This window comes from Bos mutus, chromosome 25 (assembly GCF_027580195.1).
Source record: "Bos mutus isolate GX-2022 chromosome 25, NWIPB_WYAK_1.1, whole genome shotgun sequence".
In the NCBI taxonomy this organism is placed as follows: Eukaryota; Metazoa; Chordata; class Mammalia; order Artiodactyla; family Bovidae; genus Bos; species Bos mutus.
The window spans coordinates 20,907,655-20,923,225 of record NC_091641.1 but is presented as its reverse complement, the minus strand read 5'-3'; the positions used below and the strand labels follow the sequence as shown (position 1 = coordinate 20,923,225).

Below are 15,571 nucleotides of genomic sequence, written 5' to 3'. Positions count from 1 at the left end.
GCCTGAGCCAGGATCTCAGCTCAGGGGGCTCCACCTCCTGGGCCCAGGCTCCCTCACAGCCAGAACGCCCCTGACTCTGTACCAGCCCACCTTTAACTATGGATTCTACAGTCTTGGCCGAGTCCAGGTTAGGCTACCCTCCTGCCCTGCCTGCATCCTTCATCCTCCCTACCCCTCCTTCCTGAACACCATCCCATGCTCCCCCCCACTACTGAACAAGGTCCCACTTGAACCCTGGGCAAGTCAGTATCACCCTTATTTCCCTGACTAATTTCATAAACAAATATCAGCTGTTTTGGTAGCTTCAAATCCTCCCCTTCTCGAGAAGGTGATCTGGCTTTATCATACATCCTTTGGTCCAGTTTGAATTTTTAATATGCATTTGCATTACTTTTTAAAATGAAGGAACTGAAGTAACCAATAGAAGAACCAAAAATGAAAACATCACCAACGAGAACTGGGAGGGGAGAGGATATGAGAGGACCAGGCTCAAGGAGGCCCAGTTCCTCGCCTTTCAGAGCTGAGAGTCAAGACATAACAGTTAAAGGTGATAAACAAACAAATTTTCTTTAAAGTCTGGAGAGAAGAGTGAGAAGGCTAAGATTCCTTGAGCCCAATGCAGGGGGCCTGGGTTCAATCCCTGGTCAGTGAACCAAGATCCCGCGTGCCGAAACTGAGGCCCAGTGCAGCTAGATATATTTAAATAAAAGACTAAAAGTTGTGACTTCTGAGGAGAAGGATATGGGCAGGAAAGAAGGAAGACTTTTCCTTTTTTACACCTTTTTGTATTTAAATATATATATATTTTTGAAAGCATTTTACTTTTGTTATAATAAAATTTTTAGATCTCAAAAAGAATTATTTCATCCACAAAATCCTGGTTGGTGGCAGAGAAAGAGGTGACTTTTATTTGATTAAACCTGTTGCTGATGTTTCTCTCTCGGGAGGTCCCGTCTGGGCTCACGCGCTCCCCCTCCCTCTGCGAGCAGGGCCCCTGTCCCTCAGTATCTTCCTGTGAGCCGCCCTCGGAGGTGCAGACCGCCCACGGCAGTAACCAACAGCACGGGGCCCTCAGAGCTCACAGGGGCATGTTCAGTATTTCTGGAATGACAAGGGCTCCCTAAACTTACGGCAGCAAAAGAGCATTCAGTTCAGTACGAGGAATTTCTTGAGACTCAAGGCAACTTTATTCCAGAATACGATCTCTTGCAGAGCCTGAGAATGTATCCGTCCGTCAGCTAAAGACTGAAGCATCTAACCTCCCAAGGGCCCTTCCACCTCAATCGCACAGGTCAGAGAATCCAGCCTTATACTGAAATTTCTTACCTCTTCTTTTCTCTAAGTAAATTTAATTTTGGTCTTCCCTCTTTCTTTCTTCTAATGGCTTTATTGCCTTTGCAATTCACAAATCACACAAGTCATTTATGCAGTCACAGAGTTGTGCAACCATCACCACAATCAACTTTAAAACAAGCTTCATCAGCCTTAAAAGAAACCCTCTTACCTTTTGGCAGTCATCCTGCATCTCCTCCAAATGCCCCCCCTCCCCAGCCCTTTGGTGTAGTTGCTCAGTCACGTCTGACTCTTCTGCGACCCCATGGACTGCAGCCTGCCAGGTTCCTTTGTCTACGCAATTTCCCAGGCAAGAATACTGGAGTGGTTTGCCATTTCCTCCTCCAGGGGATCTTCCTGACCCAGGATGGAACCCGCATCCCCTGCCTAGGCAGCCACTAACCTATTGTCTGTCTCTACAGATTTGCCTGTTCTGGACATTTTGTATAGATGGAATCATATAACGTGAGGTCCTGTCTGATTGGCTTCTTCTACTGAGCACGATGTTTATATATTTTTTTATTTTATATTTTTAATTCCACAAGAAATGTGTTAATTTATTCTCCTTTTTAAGAATCAGAAAATAACAAAGCTAAGTCTCCAATGACTACTAACTTAGTCCTCCCTCTCCTCAAATATAATCAGTGTTTTGAGTTTTGCCTAACCTTTCACATCAGGGCTTAGCGAACTTTGTCTGTTAAGTCCAGGTATTAAGCTTTGCAAGTCACAAGGTCTCTGTTCTAACTACTCAACTCTAACTTCATTGGGAGGATTTAGAGGCTACAGATAAGTGAACGGGCTTGGTGGAATTCCAATAACGCTTTTACAAAAACTTTTACAAAAACAGACCTGGCTCATGAGCTAGAGTTTGGTGACCTGTATTCTACAGGAATATATAATGCACTTACAGTTTCAAAAAGGATCCAGAATAGGAACTGGCACTCCTGGTTTCTTGTAAACAAAGTTTTACTGGAACAAGGCCACATCCACTCAGGTATGTGTTGTCTCTGGCTGCTTTTGTACTTCTGGGGAAGCATTCTCTATGAAAGTCTATTGACTGCAAAGCCCTCAAGGCCTACCATACTTATCCTCTGGTCCTTGGCAGAAAAGCTTTGCTGAACCCTGCTACAGAAAATGTACTCTACATTGTATCCTGCAACTTTTTATTCACTTCAACAGTATGTTTTGACATCTATCCCTGCTGTTATGTGTAGATAGAATTAACACTTTAACTGCCTCATAAGGAACTCCCTTAGTATCAATATACCATATCTTATTTGGCCGTTTCCAAATGGGTGGACATTCTGGTTGCTTTAAATGCTCCACCATAATGAATGTGCTGTGATGTTCTTAGCATCATTAAGGACGTCCCCTTAGGCTTAGGTACAGGTGCCTCTCCAGGATTCATGGCAGGAATACGGACATCCGCATTTTTAACTGGGAGACACCACTCTCCCACGAGGCTGGCCCTGACTCCACTCTCCCAGCCTTACTTGGCAAAGAGGGACTTCAGGGCCACCAGCAGGCCATATCTCCCTGCCACTGGCCCTGATCCCACTTCCCCAGCCTTACTTGGCGAAGAGAGACTTCAGGGCTGTCAGCAGGCCACAGGTCCCCAGGCCGCTGGTGAATCTGATGCATCTGTCAACGGCTGCAGAAGACAGGCCAAAGAGCTTGTTCACAGAGTGGCTCAGCTCCTGCACACAGTCAATGACTTCCCCGTGTTCCTGGTCAGCAGAGACAATAAAAAGCTGCCTCAGACTGAAGAACAAATGAATAGACAACATTCAGATGGGAGGAGCTCCAGATCTCCTCATTCATGGTCAAACCACTTACGACGAACATCAGAAATGTAGTCCCAAACTATGAGAGCTCTTTAAGAGCCTGACTGAGTGAAGAACAGTCTAAGTGGCCAGTGAGATCACAGAAATAAACTCCTGGCCAAAAAGCATGATTAAATCCTTATAGTCATCCTTATTATTTTTATCTCTTTCCTCTTTTTCTGTGATTAAGATGGTATCTCTCCCTCTGGGGAGAAGGCAATGGCACCCCACTCCAGGACTCTTGCCTGGAAAATCCCATGGACAGAGAAGCCTGGTGGGCTGCAGTCCACGGGGTCACTAAGAGTCGGACATGACTGAGCGACTTCACTTTCACTTTTCACTTGCATGCATTGGACAAGGAAATGGCAACCCACTCCAGTGTTCTTGCCTGGAGAATCCCAGCGACGGGGGAGCCTGGTGTGCTGCCGTCTACGGGGTCGCACAGAGTCGGACACGACTGAAGCGACTTAGCAGTAGCAGCAACAGCTCTCCCTCTGGCTCTCAAGTGAGGGTCTGCATTCTCTGTATCACACACTCCAAAAGAATGTGGTGAAAAAAAAACATGCTTCTTTCAGGGGCAAAAACATAACTGAGTGGAACAGACTTTCTAGGGACATCCTTAGAAAACAGAAAAAAAATGGCAGGAGGCAGCCGACTTGAACTACTGTAAGATCTATTCTTCAATGTCAACTCACCTCCCACTGCTGCTGCTAAGTCACTTCAGTCGTGTCCGACTCTGCACGACCCCATAGACGGCAGCCCACCAGGCTCCCGAGTCCCTGGGATTCTCCAGGCAAGAACACTGGAGTGGGTTGCCATTTCCTTCTCCAATGCATGCAAGTGAAAATTGAAAGTGAAGTCGCTCAGTCGTGTCCGACTCTTAGTGACCCCGTGGACTGCAGCCCACCAGGCTCCTCCGTCCATGGGATTTTCCAGGCAAGAGTACTGGAGTGGGGTGCCATTGCCTTCTCCCACCTCCCACTAGACAGCCTTAATTATTAGCAATGGAAATTCCCCTCTGGTGTGTCCACCTGGTGAACCTGGCCTGAGAGCACTGTCCTTGAGTGCTCTGCTCCAGTGTCTGTTTGCATATCTGCCTTGAACAAAAGACTGCATAATCATGACTGACTCAGGGAGAAAACCAACTTAATCTTGAGAAGATTTAAGCCTCTGAGGGGTGCGAGGTCCTTACTGGGGATTTTAAATAAAAACCAGGTAGCAAACCTGTGGTCTCGTTTTAATTTGGATTACAAGAGCCCAGGAAGCGCTGAAAGCCCATGTTTTACACACCTGTTCCCACTCTCTGCATTCTGTATGCTGGCTCCCACCTTCTCTGAAGCATCCCAGCCACCCCGACCCTAGCCTGGCAGATACAGTGATGCCCAGTTGGCCCCGGCAGTGCTGTGACCTTACCAGAGGCACCTCGCTGAACTGGATGAGAAGGTACTTCTCTTCCATGTCTCCATACTTCAGCTGGTAGGGCTTGTACGGACCATACACAGCATCCACCAGTTCCATGACTTTCACCAGGTTCTGCTCATCTTCAAGGAAATCAGAAATTAAAAGCAATAATGAACAAAGAACTGGAAATTAACTGGTGAAAAACGATAGGTGGAAGGAACTCTACTAGAACTTTTCCTATTTCATCTTTGGGGTGACTACTTTCTGTTCATCTGCTTTTACCATTCATGGAACCTGCAACAATCATGTCAGTAAATATTTTAATAAATCTGAGCTTTGTGTACTATTTGCCTAAAGCGCTATTAAAGACACTGATTCAGGGAGCTTCCCTGGTGGTCCAGTGGTTAAGAATCGGCCTGCCAATGCAGGGGTCACGGGTTTGATTGCTGGTCCGGGAAGATCCCATGTGCCTCGGAGCAACTAAGCCTGTGGGCCACAACTACTGAGCCTGTGCTCTAGAGTCCATGCTCTGCATGAAGAGAAGCCACCATAGTGAGAAGCCCACCTACGGCAACTAGAGAGTAGCCCCCCACCCCAGGCTTGCCACAACTAGAGAAAGCCCTTGGGCAGCAACAAAGACCCAGTGCAGCCAAAAATAAATAAATAAAAAATTTAAAAATAATAATAAAGATATGGATCCCCTTAATCCTATAACCCATCATAATTGAGAACCTCTTCAAATGATAACCCTCCCCAGGGTCAAGTTCAAGAACTGCTACAGAGAAAAGGCTCTGCACAAAGAACATTTTCATTTGGAGCATTCCTAGGATTTTACAGAAACGGGATATGCACCAAAATTCCTATATTCAACTACATGAAGATTTTAACATGCATATTCTGTGACACAGTAATTCAACTGCTAAGAATTCTCTCTTCAGCTGGGATCCAAAATCTTTTCCATAGCCTGCCAAGTTCTACCATCACTTGACCTCAGGAGGTGAAAGAGGGGGTAGTTAAGGATGAAGGCTCTTCTAACTGAAGTTCTCTCGCTTCCTGTTAGGGGACTGGGTGCAAATGACTTAACTTTTCAATGTCTGTTTCCTCAACTGTAAAATGAGGTTAATAATGGCATCAATTTTATAGGCTTAACTGGAGATTAGGTAAAATAGTATGTGTCTAACACGTGTAAGCTCTCAATAATGCCAGCTACTTTTGTTGTACGCAGCCTGACACGCTGCAGTCCATGGGGCTGCAAAGAGTCGGACACGACTGGGCGACTGAACTGAACTGACTTTTGTTATTACTTCTACAGCCTTGGCCTCTTTCACAACTCCCCTAGCCTCCAGCCTTCTCTCGGTTTCTCAAAAGCTCCCCTCTGGCCACCAGCTACTATTTCTGTTTGGAAAGACCTTGTTCTTCCCTAACCCTCTTCATCTGGTTAACTCCTATTCTTCCTTGAGGACTCACTCAGTTCATGTCTGAGGGTCTTGATCATCTTTATCTGCTTAGGACCATTCAACTTTTCTCCTACAACCATTTTGCTATTCAAAGTATTCACCTCACTTTGTAATTATACACTCATTAGTAAGATTATTTGGCTATTTCCCACTGCAATATATATTGTATGAGAGAAGGGACTGTGTCTGGTTTTACTTAGCATGGCATCCTCAGCATATAGCACTCTAGAACTAGCCCATTTATAGTTGAATAAGTAAATTAACCAAGGGAACATTTCATGCAAAGATGGGCTTGATAAAGGACAGAAATGGTATGGACCTAACAAAAGCAGAACATATTAAGAAGAGGTGGCAAGAATACACAGAAGAACTGTACAAAAAAGATCTTCACGACCCAGATAATCACGATGGTGTGATCACTCACCTAGAGCCAGACATTCTGGAATGTGAAGTCAAGTGGGCCTTAGAAAGCATCACTACGAACAAAGCTAGTGGAGGTGATGGAATTCCAGTTGAGCTATTTCAAATCCTGAAAGATGCTGCTGTGAAAGTGCTGCACTCAATATGCCAGCAAATTTGGAAAACTCAGCAGTGGCCACAGGACTGGAAAAGGTCAGTTTTCATTCCAATCCCAAAGAAAGGCAATGCCAAAGAATGCTCATACTACCACACAATTGCACTCATCTCACATGCTAGTAAAGTAACGCTTAAAATTCTCCAAGCCAGGCTTCAGCAATATGTGAACCGTGAACTTCCAGATGTTCAAGCTGGTTTTAGAAAAGGCAGAGGAACAAGAGACCAAATTGCCAACATCCACTGGATCATCGAAAAAGCAAGAGAGTTCCAGAAAAACATCTATTTCTGCTTTATTGACTATGTCAAAGCCTTTGACTGTGTGGATCACAACAAACTTGGAAAATTCTGAAAGAGATGGGAATACCAGACCACCTGACCTGCCTCTTGAGAAATCTGTATGCAGGTCAGGAAGCAACAGTTAGAACTGGACATGGAACAACAGACTGGTTCCAAATAGGAAAAGGAGTATGCCAAGGATGTATACTGTCACCCTGCTTATTTAACTTATATGCAGAGTACATCATGAGAAATGCAGGGCTGGAAGAAGCACAAGCTGGAATCAAGATTGCTGGGAGAAATATCAATAACCTCAGATATGCAGATGACACCACCCTTATGGCAGAAAGTGAAGAATGAACTAAAAAGCCTCTTGATGAAGGTGAAAGAGGAGAGTGAAAAAGTTGGCTTAAAGCTCAACATCCAGAAAACTAAGATCACGGCATCTTGTCCCATCACTCCATGGGAAATAGATGGGGAAACAGTAGAAACAGTGTCAGACTTTATTTTTGGGGGCTCCAAAATCACTGCAGATGGTGACTGCAGCCATGAAATTAAAAGACACTTACTCCTTGGAAGAAAAGTTATGACCAACCTAGATAGCATATTGAAAAGCAGAGACATTACTTTGCCAACAAAGGTCCGTCTAGTCAAAGCTATGGTTTTTCCAGTGGTCATGTATGGATGTGAGAGTTGGACTGTGAAGAAGGCTGAGTGCCGAAGAATTGATGCTTTTGAACTGTGGTGTTGGAGAAGACTCTTGAGAGTCCCTTGGACTGCAAGGAGATCCAACAAGTCCATTCTGAAGATCAGCCGTGGGATTTCTTTGGAAGAAATGATGCTAAAGCTGAAACTCCAGTACTCTGGCCACCTCATGTGAAGAGTTGACTCATTGGAAAAGAGTCTAATGCTGGGAGGGATTGAGGGCAGGAGGAGAAGGGGATGACAGAGGATGAGATGGCTGGATGGCATCACTGACTCGATGGACGTGAGTCTGAGTGAACTCCGGGAGCTGGTGATGGACAGGGAGGCCTGGCGTGCTGTGATTCATGAGGTCACAAAGAGTTGGACACGACTGAGCAACTTAACTGAACTGAAGTAAATTAAATACCTTTTGACCTATCCATAAGAGGGTCATGAAAAATAATTGTATGTGTATACAAAAAACACAGAAACACACATATGCACATGCACGCGCACACACACACACACTGCTGATGGAAACCATGATTCTCTCTGTAGGAGAGAACAGATGCAGTAGAGAATGGCAAGAGGTAAAAATCTACTGGTGTTGGATTTGATTTGGAAGTATCAGTATAAACTGGTAATTTTTAAAAATATGGGGTTTCCCTGGTGGCTCAGTTGTAAAGAATCTGCCTGCCAATACAGGAGACATGGGTTCAATCCCTGATCGGAAGGATCCCACATGCCGCAGAGCAATAAGCTGTGTACTACAACTACTGAGTCTGTGCTCCAGAGGCCAAAGCCGTAACTACTGAGCCCTCGTGCCACACCTACTGAAGGCTGAGTGCTCTAGAGCCTGTGCTCTGCAACAAGAAAAGCCACTGCAGTGAGAAGCCTGCGCACCACAGCTAGAGAGGAGCCCCTGCTCACTGCAACTAGAGAAAAGCCCATGTAGCAACAGACTCAGCACAACCAAAAATAAATAAATAGGTACACAAATGTCCCCTCCCTCTTGAACCTCCTTCCTCATCCCACCCCTCTAGGTTGTTACTGAGCCAGGGTTTGAGTTCCCTGAGTCACACACCTATGGCTGACTCATGTTGATGCTTGGCAGAAATCAACACAATCCTGTAAAGCATTTATCCTTCAATTAAAAAATAAATAAAATAAATGTATTTCCTAGCTCTGTTCATAAAGGGCCTAGGAAGTAATAATAGCCCAGCAACAATAAACACCCATGGTGCCAGATCTTGGTTCCTAAATACCATTTCCCACTAGAAGAAACCAAGCTCCTTGAGAAAATGGCTGATTCCAGGTCTGAGGCAGTACAAAATGTTCCTGGATCTGTGTGTGCCATAAAGCAATAAAACACTCTAAGGCTGATAGGAACATGTCAAAATGATGCAGGAGCCAGCCTGAAGGGGCAACCACCGACCAAATCTGAAATAATTCAAGCATCAAACTGAATAATGAAAATAATGTATCATAATACAATGAGTAAAAAAATCTGTAAGTTTACAGTGACATTAAAGAGAGACAAAGGAAGAAAAATCTCCTCACAAAAGAATGCCTACAAATGTATGTAAAAGAAATGAGAGAACTAGAATATCACCATTTTATAATCAGCAATGTAAAAGTTTATTCAGGCAGGAATTACCAATGGATGCTAAAGTCATTAGGTAAATGACTAAAGTCATTAGGTAAATTCAGTTTCTTAAGGAACTGAATATTCCTATGGGCTCAAAATATCACCCCATAGATAATTATTAATTACAAAGAGGAAAAGGTAACTTTACAATGGAGTGACCTGGCAGGTATAACTACCAAGTGATTAATCCAACCCACCACCAATAATTGGACATTATGTGTCTCCTGATGTGATGCCATAGGAAGTATACATCATCAACAGTGTAGTATTCTTATTAAAAAGGTTTCATCTAAATCTAAACACAAGGAAACAGTTAGATAATTCCAGGCTATAGGACATTCTACAAGAAAACTACCCTGTATTCTTCAAAGACATCAGTGTCATGAAAGACCAAAGATGAGATGACTGTTTTAGTTTAAAAGAGATTAAAGAGAAAGGACAACCGAAAATAATCCATGTACACTGAGCGGACTTTAATAAGAGGTAGGGAAACAGCTATAAAGACTGCTGTGGAACTAGGAAAACTTGTGTGCTGGATGACAGTACTGAATCCATATAAAACTGGGAAGGTGAGAGTGATAATAAAATATTGTATTAAAAACATTTAACAAGGACTTCCTTGGTGGTCCAGTGGTTAGGAATCCACCTGCCAGTGCAGGGGACACAGGTTCAATTCCTGGTCCAGGAAGATCCCATATGCTGCGCGGCAACTAAGCCCAAGTGCCACAATTACTGAGCCCACACACTTCAACTACCGAAGCCCCCACACCCTAGAGCCTGTGCTCTGCAACAAGAGAAGCTGCCACAAGAAGCCCACACACCCACCGCAAGGAAGAGTGGCTCCCACTTGCTGCAACTAGAGAAAGTCTGCACACAGTAACAAAGACCCAGCTCCATCAAAAATAAATAAATAAATAAAGATTTTAAAAAGACAGTAGTTCTTTTAAAAAAAAAAAAAAAGGTAACAACATTGTAAAGCAATTATACTCCGATAAAAACTAATAAAAAATAAAAAGCATTTAAGTATACAGACACACTCATATACAAAATATGCGTGTGTATATAATGCAAAATATTGTTTCTGGACAGCTGATTGAGTTTGCTCTTTATCCTTCCTTGTATTTTCTGGGTTTTTCTAAACCCAATACGTGTGTGTACATGTTCAGTGGTGTCCAACTCTTTATGACCCCATGGACTGTACCACCAGGCTCATCTGTCCACAGAATTCTCCAGCCAAGAATACTGGAGTGGGTTGTCATTTCCTACTCCAAACATATTGCTTGTTAACTATAAAGTCAACTAATTATTTTTTTTACTTTCTACTGTATAACCTTTTAGATATTTTTGAGTTATACTATATACATTAAAATAGAAAAGTCTTAAAGGTAAACTAGAAAGTTAGAAAACGTATCTGCAACATAGCTGATAATGAGAAAAAATCCATCCTATGTAAGATATTTTGGGAATACACACCAAATTTTTAACAGTGGTTATTTCCAGCTAGTGGGATTATAGGAGAGTTTCATCTTATGTTATAGATATAACTGTATCATGAATTTTTATAACAGTGCTTTGATTTTATAACATATTTGATAAAACATTGTTTTAAATAAATTGCCCTTATAAATTAACCAGAAATAGATTAAACTCTCAAACAGAAAAAGAGGCAAAAGAATAAGCAATTCAAGACAAAAAATATAACTTTTTATAATATAATTTTCAAACTGGCTAGTAATCAAAGAAATGAAAATTGAAACAATATATTGTTAACTGTCTAAGAAACTGGCAAGGGGAAAAACAATAGAGCCTAGTGCTGATTAGGGCATGGGGGAATGAGCAGCCTTATTTACTACAAATGAATCCGTAAAGAGGCAGAAACTTTCTACAGAACAAAATGTGACAAAATCTTAAAATTTTTCATTTATTAGCAACTGTAATTTTCAAACTTCTTCCAAGGAATAATCAGAGGTGGGCTCCAAAATTAATGTGCAAGATTGTTTTTAATAGTTTTATTTCTAAACAGTGGATTAAAAAATTAAAGTAAGCCATCATTATCAAATGGTCATTAAAAACCATGTCTTAGGAAGATACTTAATGACTTAAAAATGCTCATTATATTAATGTGAGCAAAAAAGAAAGAGTATAAGATCATATAAACTAGTATTTTTCAAGAAACATGCATATGTATGTATTTATATATGCATCTACTTCATATGTTGTTGTTATTTAGTCAAAGTCATGTCCAACTCTTCTGCGACCCCATGGACTATAGCCCACCAGGCTCCTCTGTCCATGGGATTTCCCAGGCAAGAATACTGGGTTGCCAATTTCCTCCTCCAGGGGATCTTCCCAACCCAGAGACTGAATCCACGTCTAGAGCATTGGCAGGTGGATTCTTTACCACTGAGTTACCTGCGAAGTCCTTTATTTCATATACATTTATGAACATGTATATCTATATATGAACTACTGAGAGGAAGTGTTCCCATGCCTCTCTGAGTGAAGAGATTATGCATCATTTTTATTCTCTTTTATTTTTATGTCTGTTTCCGAAGTACTTTTAAATTTAAAAATACATATACTTTTTTTTTTTAATCTCAATAGGAATCATGAAAAATCTAAACTTCCATGGCTGACTAACAAAGTACTTTCTGTATCCAGTTCTTTAGAGGGTGGTTCTCTCTTCTTCAGCAATATACATCACCAGTGGGAGGAAAGCAACCTGCTTCTGGCCCTGCCTTCATTCCACTCTGCCCCTGCAGGACAGTCGGCCTAAACACTCTCCAACCACTAGGACAAGGATGTCCAGATCCCTGGAAGCTGCCCACATTCACCGTGCCTCTCCCACAGCCGAGGCCTGACCAGCAAGGGTGCCAAAAACCCCCGATGAGTCATCAGGAACTCGAACAACAAACACACTCCCTGGAATGTACGAGGTATTACACATGCAGGTAATTAAAGAGAATAACTAGTAAATAAACCAAGTTAGTGACACGCAGCAGCCCAATGGCAGAAGCAGGCCTTCCTGAGGCGACTTCCTGATTTGACAGCAGCATTCCTTACGAGGTCTGTGTGACTTAAAGCTTTATGATGCTTTTAATATAGATGGGAAACAGCTGGGGAAATGCAACACACCACGCACTGTTTGCCCAAATGGGAATAAAAAGCGCTGTGCTCTCACACGGCATCTGGGGAAAGCCCAGGTACCTTATAGCCGCCCTTGGTCCTAATACTGCACCCTTGCCCTTAAAAATAGGCTGCTGCCCTTGCAAAAGCCTCCTCTAATCCACTTCTTCTCTCGAACTTACTTTTTTAGGTTGACTTGCCCCAGGTTCTGTGATGACTTAAAAGGAAGAGGACACCACCCTCCCGGCCTAACTTGCTGCCCACTCGCTGCCACTAATGTCCACCTGCCGCTTACACTCTAAGCCCCTGCAGAAGTGCCTGTCACTTCCCCAGGGCGTGTGAAGCGCCTAGGCAGCCCTGGAGCTAGGCAAATATATTAAGCAACAATTATTTCCATAATGGCAATGTTTTCATGGAAAAGGTTTCCCTCTCTGTTGAGAAGTAAAACACTGCTCCAGTCACTGGAAAAGGCAAACAAACCCAGGCCTCCCAACCCACCCAAAAAAAGTGAGTGAAGGCAAGTCAGAGAGCTGGAAGGAAGCATGTTTACATGCGTGGGGGAGCAGGGCCATCTCCAACCCCTTGGCGAAGTGGGCGGTGGCATCGTAGAACTCCAGCAGCTTGACGAGCTCCAGCTCAGGTCCTGCCCGCTCCACGCCGGAACTGAGGCACACGGGCAGAGAGGGCACCAGGGCCCCCAGGGTCTGAATCAGCAGAACAGTTACGACGTCGTGGGGGTTCTTGAAGACCTGCAGGGGGAGAGAGGCGTCTGTGTTATCACAAGTGAGCAAAGCTTCCAATGAAGCAGACTCCTGGATGGCCTGCAGGAATCCCTGTGAGCCAGGAAGTGGTCCAATCAAGAGTTACAGGGTCCAGGCTTTGCTCAGCACCCATGTGGATGTGCTCAGAAGCTAAGTAAACTAGCAAGACTTGTGCCTTGCCTCCAGGACAACTGGCTACTTCATGTCTGCCTAACTATTTTCAAATCTATCACATGTAGTATTTAGATACTGGCTAGAGAGAGGACTGTGAAAATGAAATGCAGAAACAGGGAGGGTGTGGGTGGCAGGGAACAAATAGAACTAAAGAAGAGCAATTCACTGAATCAGTCGGAGGATCTAGAAGCACATTTGTAGACCAGCCTGCAAATCCTCTGTCCATGGGATTCTCCAGGCAAGAATACTGGAGTGGGTTGTCATTTCCTTCTACAGGAGATCTTTCCAACCCAGGGATCAAACCTGGATCTCCTGCATTGCAGGCAGATTCTTTACCCACTGAGTTAGATAGTGAGTGAGTGAGTGAGTGAGTGAGTGAAGTCGCTCAGTCGTGTCCGACTCTTGCGACCCCGTGGACTATAGCCTACCAGGCTTCTCCGTCCGTGGGATTCTCCAGGCAAGAATACTGGCGTGGGTTGCCATTTCCTTCTCCAGAGTTAGACAGTAATACTACCCAAAGCCATCTATATATTGAGTGCACTCTCCATTAAAATCCCAAAAGTATTTTTTGGGAGAAACAGGAAAACTCATTCTAAAATTCATATGGAATTTCAGGGAACCCCAAATAGCAAAAACAATACTGAAAAAGAACAACATTGACTATCTCATACTTCCTATTTTCAAAATTTACAACAAAGCTATAATAGCCAAAACAGTGTGGCATCTGCATAAAAACAGACAAATAGCCCAATGGAATAGAAGAGAGAGCCCAAACACACGCATGGTCAAATGATTTTCAACAAGGGTGCCAAACATCATTCCATCAGAAAAGGACAGTCTTTTTGACAAATGGTGCTCAGAAAACTGGAAATCCACATGCCAAAAAAAAAAAAAAAAAAAAAAAAGTTGGATCCTTACCTTATATCATATATAAAAATTAACTCAAATGTTGAGACCTACATGTTAAAGAGTGAGCTGTAAAATTCTTAGAAGAAAACATAGGGTAAATTTCTCATGATCTTGGATTCTTATGCATGGCTGGTGGGAATGTAAAATGTTGCAGTTGCTATGGAAAACATGTGGCAGTTCCTCAAAATGTTAAACATAGGATTATATGATCCAGCAATTCCACTTGGAGGTATACTCCCCAAAAAATTGAAAACAGGGACCCAAATAGATGTTTGTACACCCGTTCATAGCAGCATTATTCCAAACAGCCAGAAGACAGAAGCAATTCAAGTGTTTATCTACAAATGAATGGATAAACAAAATGCGGAAAATACACACATCAGATTATTCAGCCATAAAAAGGGAAGGATCCTAGAAAACATTATGCAACGTACATAAAACAGCACTCACTTGACACTAGCATTTATATCATGTAAATATTACCTCTTTTTTCATTCGCCCCCAAGAGAAGAGGGGTACCAATGTGACTATCAACACAAATGCACCCACTGAAATCATATGGCAGCAACTGGTTATAAGGTGGTCATGTACATGGGCCAAAATATGCTAATATCTTTTCTTAAGATTATTATGAAAAGAGAAGATCAAATTTTTTAATTCTCATAGTGAATTCAATGAGCACCTATTTAGTTTAATAAATATCACTGCTGGAGTCTGAGAGAAAGAGACAGAGGAAATTTGCATTTAACTCAACTCAAATACCAAAACGACCAATTTATATTTCCTGAATGACAGCTTCCAGCCATCTACTAGGCATCACCATAGAGCTGAGCCACTCTCTCTTGGAATTTTAAAGTGTCCCAGATTGGAATTCATTCTTTTCCTGCTGACCTCCTCAGACCTGTTTCTCTCAACTTCCTTATTTCTGTCAGTAGCATCTCCATTCAACCAGAATAAAAATCTCCCTTTTCACTTTCCTTTCTTTCAGGTCCTTTGTCACTTACCAGGTTCTAACAATTGCCCATTTTTTAACTGGATGCCTTTGTTACGTTACCATCACCATCATAGACCAAACATAGCTTCCTGTCTTCAGTCTTTCTTCATCAGTTCACCCTATGTACCATTACCAAATTCACTATTTTTAAAGGTTATTTAGAATTTTCCTTATGCTTTAAATGTTTAAATACTGCAAGATTCAACAATTAATATTTTGCCACAAATGCTGTACTTCCTAAACCATTGGAAAGGTAATCACAGGTATCATGACATGTTACCACTAAATACTTCGGCATATATCTCCTAAAAATAAGGCCAGCCTTATCACTACAACACTGTAACTAATCAAATTTAACCTTGATGTAATACTTATACTTGCTACGGTCCATGTTCAAATCTCCTCAATTG

The 15,571-nt window shown here is 42.6% G+C and overlaps 1 protein-coding gene and 1 long non-coding RNA gene across 3 annotated transcripts in view; one reads left to right on the top strand and one right to left on the bottom strand.

Moving 5' to 3' along the window:
* The window catches only part of COG7 (component of oligomeric golgi complex 7), a 90,157-nt gene that overhangs the window by 40,993 nt on the left and 33,593 nt on the right, over positions 1-15,571 (bottom strand). The window contains exons 7-9 of the mRNA XM_005905320.2: positions 12,874-13,072; positions 4,569-4,696; positions 2,905-3,059 (exon numbers count right to left, since the gene is read on the bottom strand). Of these exons, the coding sequence (XP_005905382.1) occupies positions 2,905-3,059; positions 4,569-4,696; positions 12,874-13,072 (482 nt within the window). The remainder of the gene's footprint in view (positions 1-2,904; positions 3,060-4,568; positions 4,697-12,873; positions 13,073-15,571) is intronic.
* Positions 1,161-12,865, top strand: LOC138985645 (uncharacterized). 2 transcript variants are annotated; one of them, XR_011462691.1, is made up of 3 exons: positions 1,161-1,291; positions 11,960-12,148; positions 12,514-12,865. It is a non-coding gene; the product is annotated as an uncharacterized lncRNA (long non-coding RNA). The 2 variants fall into 2 exon arrangements; XR_011462692.1 differs by having other exon boundaries at positions 1,162-1,291; positions 11,859-12,148.